The following is a 12019-nucleotide window of genomic DNA, read 5'->3' as shown; positions in this document are numbered from 1 at the left end:
CAAAACGCCAAGAACAGCTTCTTTCTTCCCATTTGAAGGCAACCCAAGCCCGACTCCCTCCTCTTCTGTTAAAAAAAGGCTTATTTTCCTAGAGAAAGAGAAAAAAAGGCAGTTGAAGTACAGTTACACCTACTAATTTTTGTAATAAAAAAATCAGGAGGGAAGAGAAAGGGGAAGTAAAGATACGCCTACCTTGATTAACAGATCTTTTGTCTCCTTTTGCTGACGAGCAGAGTGTCTCTGGGAGGATTTGTACACTTTAGGATGATGACAGGAAAGTGAGAAAACGAAAGAGTATGTCCTTGACAAACAAGCTTTAATAAAATTATTCCTGAATGTAGACAATATTTCTGTATAAACCATGCATACACGGAATACCTCCACGTGCCTCCCACAACAGAATCAGCATTTTCACTAAGACACACTTGTATGACTGTCAGATTTATTCTATACAACTTGTTCCCAACGTTCTGTACCTCGACATCCTGAACACTGGATAAAGAAGTTGATTAAATCCAGAAGTGCTATGTCCCTGTCTTGTTTATATGATTCAATCCAGTCGTCCACCACAGACTGTCAAGAAAAAAAGAATACTGATCAGACACTCTCAAAAAAACATTTTATTAAAGGCAAAATATTTATTCTTTTCAGAATCTAATTTCATAACTGAGAATTTATTTTACATAATTATATGTATATACAAATGCAGAAATCTATACACCTTCTCTCAGGGTGGAGACAGAACAAATATTGTTAGAGAGCAGAACCATATGCACTGTTTTCCATATTATAATCACATAAAACACAGATTCAAATTCAAATTGCTTTAATTCCTGAAAATTCTACTTGCAGTATGTATCCAGTTTCACACTTGCAATTAAAAAAACAAAGACTACGATTACATACAGAATGACCAACATACATGCCCAGGAAACTAATGAGCAGAAGCCATTTGGGGATAAAAAAAATGAATTTACACTGCATAATGAACATGTCAATATTTATAGAGGCCTAAATACTGTATCAATCATTCAGAAACACTGTACATAGTTCAAGAAGACAGAATGAAATGAATATTTACATGAATATACAGAAGTTGCTTTTATAGTGTTTGGAAGCCATTAAGCCACCTGAGTCTCAGTATACCAAGCAGAGTCAGTTTCAAACCGTGCTCAGAACTATATGTAGTCAGGAGATATCTTTATCACCACTGATCAGCAGGCACAGCACGTGGCCATTGCTATGAATAATAGCAGGGGAGAGGACAGAAAGCACACAGGTGTCGAGGTTTGTCATTTGTCATGTATTAATCTCTGGGGACACAGAACGTGCTTCAGTGGCTTGATGAAAACATCCAATAAATGAATTTTGCCAGTCAACATAAAAGTGCAATCACATCACTGGAAAGAGCTAACAGCAGATATGCACCAGCTGAAATGAGTGCAGAAACACATAATGAATGGCAAAGCCTATAGCTGCCTCCCTTACACTCTGCCCTACAGTTCTGACTGCAGAACTATCAGTGCTGGGGAGACCCATGATTTTTAAACTTCCCAAAGTTACGAAAATGAAGCAACGAGGAAGAACCAAAGAAAGAAACTGTGGAAATAATTTTAAAACTACAGTAAAAAAGCAAGAGGGTTGTGTGGGTTGCTGAGGTCTGTCTTGAGCAATACATGAATGACTTCCTTCCACGTCACTGACACACAGTATTATTAAAGCTCTCTATTCTGACCTCCTCAATAACACAAGCAGGGACTGTAGTGAATTGTACATGCTTAATGTAACTATGATATCATGTTATACTCATTTCATTAGGAGAAAAAAAATCCTTCCTGCTCCATACATGAGATAGCACTCACCAGGCGAAGCACGATGAGGCTCTTGGAGCATATCTGACAAATGGATTCTTGTATTTTGGAGTTTGGGTTTATAATGCATTTCTTTCTATGTATTTGCAAGAACAGCATCTGCAAAATCAGCCAATATGCTCCACCTTTACACAAATCGCTACCTTTGCTCTTAACCCAAGTCAGGATGAGACTATCAGCAGTTATTCAACAACCACCATAAATTCCTACACAGCCAAATTGCCAGCAAACTAAGTTTTTGGAGGTTTTGTCTACCAACACACTCACAGACATGCACAGTAGGAGAAGAAACGTCAGGAAGCACTGTCTATCTGCTCCTCAAAAGGAAACAAAAAAGGAAGACTTGGCTCAAATTAATCTTATATTGAATTATGTCAAATTAATGTTATGTTGAGAAAACATGAAGCATCAGCACAAAACTATTCAGAATGCTTCACCATTATTTCAGCACAAATGTAGACCTGTTCCTCTTAGTACCAATCACCTGCAGAATTCTCCCCAGCACATAAAACCAAATATAGCCAAGTGTGAAATTTTTTTACTAAACCAAATATTGACAAAGCTTAATGACCATCCTGCTGGTGTACTAACAAAACATTTGTTTGAACAGCTTTATTAGTGTAACTATCAGAACAACACGAAATTGCCAGCTTAAAAAACAGCAGCCAGGCCGAGTCAGCCCACAGGTTCTGGCCCAAGAGGTCTTAACCAATCGAGTAACAACTCACTGATACTTCCAGTCACTCTCCCAGACCCTTAATCTACACCTCAGAAGTTTCCTGGTCTGTGGATATTGTTGCACACACTTCATTTCTATTGTAAAGAATGTGTCTGTGAACCAGAAAACTCTACCATCTGCACCATTTGGTTGCAGCATATCTCAAGAGTTAATTATTCAACACCACCACAAAAAAAGAGAGTAACTTCTGTTTTAAATTTGCCAGGGGGTAGTTCTACTCAATGCCACCTAATTCTTACAGAAGAGAACGCAAACCTCCAGCCCAATTTACATTCTCCATGCTTCCATCACATTCCGCACTTGCCAGCTCTCGGGCAGCAGCAGCAGCACCCTGCTCAGTGCTCTTTGACTTGCACAGAAGCACTTCCATATTTTCACCTTTGCTCTTAACATATTCTGAAGTTTACTACCTTTCTTCTTCAGCCTGGGAAATCTCAGGTGATTCTGACGTGTTAGCATCTAGTTCTCAGCCAGTGACTGTGCACCACCCACAGCCCAATGTCACCAAAGCCTTCCCTGCAGAAGCAAGGCTGAGCTGAGAGATTCCTTTCCAACCTCAATTTTGCTCCTGGATGTCGCTATGACATTCTGCCCCTTCAGCTATAGCACTGCAAGTGCTTCTGCACTGTGCTATAAATTACATCAGTGAACCCATCTGCCTTAAAACAGAGGATGCAGAGGGAGACTCAGAGGAAAATTTTCCTGTTTTGATTCTACTTATTTCAAACAAATCTTTTGTTTGTAAAAAGTTCCTCAAAACTGTAGCATCAGTTCAACTCTATGATCTTCTGCTTTTTTTTTTGCGTTTTTTTTTTTGGTCTTTTCATGTAACTACAATGAGTGAGGGATGAGCTATGGCCTTGAGCACTAAGCACCCACTCTGTCCTCAGCAGCACTTTAGTACTTGCTGTGCTAAACTGAGAAACATGATGCAATTCAAAGAAGAACAGAGACAAACAGAAGATCTCAAGTCTCGCGGACCAGACGAAAAGCACTGCAGAGTCTCCAGCACCAGCAGCAGATAGAGAACAGTAAAATCAGAAGTAATGCTTAGAGCAGGGACAGGAGGCAAAGACTGCTTCCTGTACCACCTGGACCTCGCAGGAGATTGACAGAAAAACTGAGCTAAAATTTCTAATGTTTGGGACAAATTGCCTCACCTTACTTTATGTGCACAGCACACGAAGTCACAGCCAGTCAGTCTTAAACTCAACAGTGTATATATATATATATTCATTGTGCAATGGCTGCTCCAAAAGCAATGCCTCCTACTTTATGAGGTTGGGTGTTGGTGGGATGGCAGCAGAGGTTGAACCTCCCACCAATATTCTGTTACATCTCATTGCCATGTGGCAGATGGCAGCAGAGGGGCAGTCTGACAGATGGTGTCTGACACGGAGGTGCAGATGAAGCAAAGATGAATTCCCCCATGTGGAAAAAGAGAACACAGTGATATTCACTGACTCTTGCTGAACATTCCTGGAGACCAACGGTGGATGTAGCACAGTGAAGGGTGGGCAGCGCTCTTCAGCAGTGGCAACAACTGTCAACTCTGCTGGTACAGATTATAGCGAGTGCAGCATGCAGGGTCTTGTCCGTTGCTGCCAAAAATGCATCGCTGATGGTGGTGCTTGTGTTGAAAAAGAGCGTTTTGTAGCTGAGAATGCGCTCCATCAGACAGTGGTATGGTTCTCACTGTTGTAGTTTCCATGGGGGAACTACAGAGGCATTACTTTTGGAGCGACCTACAGACTTACATGTCTATCTATATCAATATTCAGTAGAATCTTCAGTATAATTCATCTGTCCAGAACAGGAATGCACTGTGAGGCAAGATAACTCCTGCTAAAGGCTGCTCATGATGACTCCAAGCAGTGCCTGCTGGCTGCCTGGGGAGATGGGGGTGACAAAGTAGCACCTCAGCCCTTGGCACCAGTGCACAGCTATACAAACTGTGCTCACTAATCCTGGAATCCTGGAGGAGGGCATGTATTTCCAATGTATCAAAATGGAAGTAACACCTGTAGATGTACATAATTCAACCCCTCATACACATTTGGCATGCTTATTGGTAGGGGTTTTTTTTTAGAGATTACAGTTTAAGGCAACAGGAGATAATGAAGCCAGACTACATATGCTACAACAGTTGGAACCTAACCAAACTGTTAACTTCTTGATGTAACAGAAAGGAGCTATAAACCTGAAAACATTAGGATGAAAATAAGAAAAAGATACATATCACACCCAAAATAGAGACAAATGCCAACTGAACCAAGAAAAGACAGCAGTAATCCAAAAACCACAAAAAGAGGTTGAATAGAGAAAAAGAGGGGAGGCAATAGTGTAGCAATGGGTGCAACAACGAATCGCTGCCAGAAAAGGAATTTTTTTGCTAAACATGCATAGAGGGAAAGACTGCTATTAAAAACAAGGACTTCTTGATGACAGTCTACATGTTAAAACCAACCCTTCCATATCAACTGATCTTGTTACTACTCCCATTCCAGTAATCCCATTTTCAAGGTTATCTCAAACATAAGCAAGCAACAAACTACATTAACAATTCTCACAGCAACAACTCATTTCCTGGTCCTTTCCCTGTCATCTCCCCTACACACAGAACTGATATTGGAGTGAAGGCACCGGGGGAGGAAGGGCTCAGAGAGCTCTTTGGAAAAAGGCAGCTGCAAGTCAGCTCCATCCAGCAGAAGAATTCACCCGTCTTGTTGTCTACTTCAGCAGAACACTTAGGAAAGGTGGCACAAACAGTCTGCATGAGTTGTGCTGCTGGTACCCATCTGCTGCCAGGCGTTGTTACTTTCAGATGTAGTAGAGAGTGTTGATCTACCATATGGAAAATAACACTTAATGAATGCACACAACAAGGAAAAGGCCCTTGACAGCATTATGATGGACAACAAATGAGAAAGCACATGAAAAACTCTTTAGCTTCTCATTTTCGTTTCCAGATTGGAGTAAGGAATTCCTCCAATAATACCAGATGACCCCTTCTAGTTCCCTGCCCTAAGAAAGCAGCCATATGTGCACACACAGATACACGCACACATCCATATATCCAGGCTACAGATAGACAAAGACATGCACACAGATGCACCACATCTGAGTCAGTCACTGGAATGGGGCCATGCTACAGAAATGAATTTTTTCCAGTATTTTTTAATTTTAAAATGTTTCCATTCTTAAGAGAATTGAATGAAGACTCAAGATCTTCTGCAAATAACAGTTGATATATTATGAATAAGAGGTCAATACAGAGATTTTAAAAAATTCCATAACTGCTTTTCATAGAATCTCACAGATAACTACTTCAAAATCTGCCACACAGCATTGTTGGAAGACAAAATTTAACAAGGCTGATAAGTAAAAATTAGGAGCTTGAAGAAAGTTAAGGAAGCAGCAAAACAGATCTGAATAAGTAACTTAAAATCAATCATGGAATCTTCACAGATGCACTGACCTTCACATCTCTAAGTCTGCTAAAAGATACATCAGAACACTTCTGATTCCTGAGAGGAATAACAGGTTCAAATGCCAGTAAAAGCAAAAGTCTGAGGCAGTGAATGAAAAAAATGAAACTCATTATCTTATTACCTCCTGGAGGCTTTTCGGCTATGAATCAATTTCATATTCTTACAGTGGAAGAACGTTACAACACTCAGAAGCATTACATGCTGGAGAAACCATAGGGACTAACTGCTGGTGATACTTGGCTAGCTCATGTAAATTAGCACAGTCTCTCTAAATATTAATGAAAGTTCATTTCATAAAGCTATTTCACAATTTAAATTGAGCAACAATTTGGCAGCAGTGTACAGAAAGTAAATACTGTATCCAAAGGGGATGTTCAAGTGAAAGATGTGAGCCTGCTGTGCACTAAGGCAGACCAGTGATTAGGAACATTTAAATGATTTTCATTTCATACATCTGACCCTGGACATGCCTCCCTCACACTGAATACAACGGAGAAAATACGACTTGGGGATGAGTGCACGGTGTGCTTGTATTGAAGGTACAAAAAATAAAGGAAAGCATAAAATGTGGCTTAAACTGAGGTCGTCTGCCAATGAATTGTTAATCAAATGAAATTCAAAGCTTACTGAAACAGAAAGCACAGTAACATTATGATTTCAGTTATCTGTATAAAGAACAGCCTCAAGAAAAGAGAAAAGCTAGGAAACACCCTTTAACAGGTGGTGAGAATAGCTTAAAAGAACAGTGAAAATAAGAATATAGGGAAAGAAATTGAAGTACAAAAGACTTGTAATGTTCTGTGTAAAGTTCTTAAAGTAAACCTACATCTCTTTTTTTCTTTTCTTGTTTTCTTTTCTTTTTAATAATGGAAGTATTTAGGGTCATGAAGTATACATGAAGTATTTTGTGAAGACTGAGGTAATTGCACTGAGTCACCGAGGAGAAGGCAGCACCCAGCATGTCACAGTATGTGCACTTTAAGGTTGTGCATCACACTTCCAGATGACTGATTGCATTCCTACTGGCAGACAGAAATACACACCCACTGAAAGAACTAATGTAAGGTTAATAAAACAGAACTGTAGGTCGAAAAGCTGCAATTTATCCTTTTTCCTCTAAAGATGGTTATTTTAAATTAAGAGAGTTCATGCTCTGCTAACTGCTAGAGAGCATTTTCTAACAAGCCAAAATGGTTATTTTAAATCTTACTTTAATGTATCACTGATTCTTGTTCTCTATAAGCAAAGACAAGAAAATCTGCTTATGCAGTGCTTATCTACGTAACTTTTTTTCCTTGAAGCACAGAGAGTAAAGGAACAAACTTAAGATAAAACAAAGGGACTCACGCTCTCCACACAGAGGCATCTGTTTGGCATTTTGCATATTTCTATGCAGAAGAACGAGTGTGAGCTGTCATTATGTGGGGCAAGCACTCTAACACATTGTATGGAAAAATGTGGTTGGAAATACAACCACTTCTGAAAGAGAAAAATATTTAGTTCCCTAAGAGTATTACAGCGGCATGATTCAAGTGGCATTACTCTTATATGCAGAATAGGTACTGGAAAAATTATTCTTGCAGATGGATTAAAATGACAGGAACCAGCAGGACAAGTATCCTTGCTGCAGCACAGCTACAGCACTCAGAATGGCACCTCCTCACTTCAGCCCTCAGGAAAGAAGGGCAGACTGCAGCAGCCTCGTACCAAGCCCATTTTTCACAATGATACAGACTTTGTGCAGCTGCTGATCTCTCACCATTCACATATTACACGATTTCTAAAGGGCTCTGTCTGTTTAAATTGGACCACTCATGGGCACAAATGGTTCTGATGGTTGTGCTTGAGATGTGAAAATCACTAGAGGAGCACAGAAACAAAATCAGTTATTCCAATATGAGAATCATCAATTTATTAAAAACCGTGCTTCAATTTCTTTTGCTAGTGTTATTTGGAAAAGCTCACATATCATCTCAGATGCTCTAAAAAAGGCTGACATTACAGAGAGCAAAAAATTCATCTGCCTTTAACCACAGTGGGCATTTTCAGGTATAAATGTCTTTGCACACTGCACTGTAAGCTCACCTTAGTTGCAAAATCATCAACCATGAATTACACAAGGGAAAAGAAGTACTGTGTGATGACTGCAGAAAAAAATCATTTGGTATTAAGGCATGCATCTTCACTTAATTGATGTTTAATTTGGCAGCCAAACTGTTGCTAGCACAACAAGCATGAGAGCATGTACCTGGTTCTGATTTTTCCTTTTAAATCAGTAGCATACACCAAAAGCAAACCAAGATGAGGTTGCAGAAAAATCCATCTAGCAGTATCAAAACTAAATACTATTTAAAATGACAATAATAGTTGCAGTCATTTTATTCTGTAAACTTTAGATCTACTTAAAACTCCTTGGGAGTTTCTGAGGCTGTTTGGTAAAATTCCAGATCATTATTCCAGATCATTATCCATTCTTCAAGAGAACACAGTACTGTTACAGTACAGCAAAAGACTAATAAACCATGCTTGCAACACAAAGAACAGGAATAATACTTAATATCCTTAAGTTTGTATGCTGTTAAATCTTAAGAAAAACCTTGACTTCCTGAAATAGCCACGGTAGATGCAGAGACACTATCCACTGAAGAGGACTTCTATTAGGAGAATTCAGGGAGAAAAAAACCACTAAGGCTATTGTAAACACAGACAGGACATTCACTCTGAGCTGCAAACAGTCTGAGGTAGGGAGAATTCCCAAAATATGTCTTGATGTCTAATCGTCCTTTCTTATTTGCCTTTGCCAGTGACAGGATACTGGACTTATGAGATGATCCAGTCAGAGCTAGAATGTTTGTATTTTTAAGCTCAAGTAACAAGGTGTGTATGCAAAACACAATTCCTCCTGAATAAGGTAGATATGATCGTTGCTATACAGTCATTTTAACCAAGACTAATTCTGAGTTGCTGCCAGAGATGAGCTGGATCAGAGAGCCGATCCAGCTGAGAAATATCATCCCAGTGCCACGTATCTACTTCTGGGTGTGACTACAAAATACACCAGAAAAGTGTAAAATACACCAGCTGTGGGTGGGAGAGAAGGTGGGACAGATCTGATCCACAGCAGCCTCAGTTTATGAAAATGGAAGTGGGCAGACAACAACTGTTCTTATCTAGAGCCACTGAGAGGTCTAAGGATCACAGACATTACACTGCATAATAATTATGCAATTAAAATAACTGTGTGACTATATTTCAGGGAGTTGAGAAGAAAGCAAAGCAATGCTTAATCTGGATGCTGACCGTGCTGGGAAGCAGCTGGTAATGCTGCACAGGCTGTGGGACTGGCTCTCCTGTAAGCACAGAACGAGCAGCACCATGAAAAATTCCATTTCAACATACTAAAATACCTTGGGATACAAAGCCTAAAACACAGACATAATGGCACGTAATGGAGATGTTTTACTCTGAACCATCTCTACTCAACACCAACATATAAGCAGAGGGATCAAATATTTCAAATATCAACACTGAAACGGACGTTTGCAGTTCACTACAGATAAGGGCAAATGGCAGTGCACAGAATATGATCTCAGCACAGATCTGTTTATGTTTTGCTACCAAATGCCTTGTTGGATTACTGCTGATTATCTCTGATTTTCTGGGAGAGGCACAGATCTCCTTTGCATACATGAAAGCAAAATGCCTCCACACCTGGGTTGACCAACACAGAAGCATAAACTTTATTACTGCTAACTGGACATAACTGACCCATCAGAAATGTTCAGCTTGCAGTCTAAACAACATGTGAGGTGAGCACGTCTCTTAATGCTGGGGTCAGAGAGCAGTGCAGAAGTGCCCAGGAAGTCTTCAGCCACAGGTCAGCCTGCATACTGGGGCTCAGCTGTGGTGCTGGTGGGCATTAATCCACTGCCTTCACTCCCACCAGTGTCAGCTCAGACAGTTTAACATAAGAAATGATGATGCAGACTTTTTGGCCTACAGAATTTAAGGGTGGGGAAATATAGTGGGTATATCTGCCCCCAGCAGAAAAGAGCCAAATGATAAAAAGCAGGAAAGTGTCATATTTGCATAAGAAAGTAAAATGTGTGCATAAATAGCTCTATGAACAGTTTTACTGGATTGAAGGAATGTACCATCAGAAAGCAGTAAGGTCATACTGCACTGCATACAGAGAGAATTGCCAACTTCTGAGGCAATTAATGATACAAAAGGCTAAAAAACAAAACCAATACCAACAACCCAGTACTCGGCTAATGTGGGTATCAAATCGATTTGCAGAGTTCAGATGAGAATGTGATGGATGGATACAGCTAACACTTCATGAAAGAGGCAAAGATCCATAGGCCAAGAACACCTCTGAAGTTATACATATTTGAAAAACAAAATATTAACACAACTTTGCTTCCCTGGAAGACCCAAACGGCAGTAAGCTTGCAATGAGAACCAAAACAGAGGAAAAAGATTAAGTGGAACTGAATACTCCTCAGCTAGACTTCCAGGAGCTGGCAATAGTAAGCCAGAAAAAATCTACCAACTAAAATATATCCTGAGAGCAAACAGCTGGAGCAGACAGATCAGAAATGAAAGCACACAAAGTAAAATTCCCATGTAATTTGAAACTATATTAATTGGTTTTTTTCTGTTTTCCATTGCTGGAAGCAAACTTCAGAGCACTACAATAACAACAGGCTCATGTTACAGAAAAATAACTAACAGCAATAAATAATAGGTTCTGACAAATGCAAATTCATGTCATTTCTCTGACAATTGACAATACTGACAAACGGCTAAAAAATCCACAACTAAAACCTGCACCAAAACTATGAACTAAAAAAAAAAAGCCAAGCATTCCTCATTGTTTCATAAAATCCCTCAACTATTTCCTTTGTTTCACGTGGCATTATTATCCAGAAATTCAAAGTAAAAATAATTTAATCCCATTATAATTGCATCCTCTCCCCCACTGTAGCATTTGGTACTATTATTATTTTTGGAATTTTTTTTAATCAATAGTAAATTTGGGAAGGGACACAAGTGACACACACTCTTGAAATTAGCATCAGAGTCCCTGAATGCTGCCCTGAAAGGTGGGGCACTAATGCTCTGTGCCTTCACACAAACTTGCCTCCTCTTCTGCTTTTTGTTTACCTATTAGGAACAGCTTCAGATGCTCTATTTACTTTTTTCTCATGCGTATGAGATACAGGCTGAGCATGTTTTAAGCACATGAGCACATGCATATAAGCACACCCCCTGTATATTTTTACACAGCCATTACATTTTTCAAAACAATTCCTTTGTATTTGAATTCCAAAGGTTTCTTAATACAAACATACAGATTATTTCCTTTTACAATTTAATTTGAGGAAGACTTCTTTGAAATAGATAAAATGTATCAGTCAGTTCCACACACACACACAGACAGTCATCAAACATGAAAGCAATCACTCACTACTTCTCGTTTGGCTCCTGCAAATATCAGTAGCTCTAAGACAAACACACTACGTAAAGCAGAATGTATGTTCAGTACTGCAGTAAAACCAGAAAATAGACTCCAGATGTTTCCTCAAATCCTGCCAAAAACAAAATTTGAAAAAGCACTGAAATCCAAGCAAGTTGGAAGCCTCAATGTAAAACATGTAGGAAGGAGAGGCACACAGAACCTGTAGTTTTGTTAGGAGTAAATTTGTTCTGTCTTCACCTGCTAGACAAGAAGGGACAATCCTGTATAACTGTAAACCCAGCAAATGAGAAGAACAACATTCTACATCACAGATTTGAAATCCAGAGAAAACATTCCATAGCTTTCATGCATGTGGAAGGCTAAAAATAATGAGACTGTGATTTTCAGCCTCATTTTCCTAATTTACAGTTTTTCTCAGAACACACTAACTGAT

The 12019-nt window shown here is 39.4% G+C and overlaps 1 protein-coding gene across 1 annotated transcript in view; it reads right to left on the bottom strand.

Moving 5' to 3' along the window:
* LOC104912652 (cohesin subunit SA-1-like) overlaps nucleotides 1-12019 on the bottom strand; it is a 58524-nt gene that overhangs the window by 135 nt on the left and 46370 nt on the right. The window contains exons 5-7 of the mRNA XM_010716721.2: nucleotides 477-573; nucleotides 193-257; nucleotides 7-88 (exon numbers count right to left, since the gene is read on the bottom strand). Coding sequence (XP_010715023.1) covers nucleotides 7-88; nucleotides 193-257; nucleotides 477-573 — 244 coding nt within the window. The remainder of the gene's footprint in view (nucleotides 1-6; nucleotides 89-192; nucleotides 258-476; nucleotides 574-12019) is intronic.

This window comes from Meleagris gallopavo, chromosome 11 (genome assembly GCF_000146605.3).
Source record: "Meleagris gallopavo isolate NT-WF06-2002-E0010 breed Aviagen turkey brand Nicholas breeding stock chromosome 11, Turkey_5.1, whole genome shotgun sequence".
NCBI lineage: Eukaryota > Metazoa > Chordata > Aves > Galliformes > Phasianidae > Meleagris > Meleagris gallopavo.
Note: the sequence above shows the minus strand (reverse complement) of the source record. Positions and strands in the feature narration are given on the sequence as shown.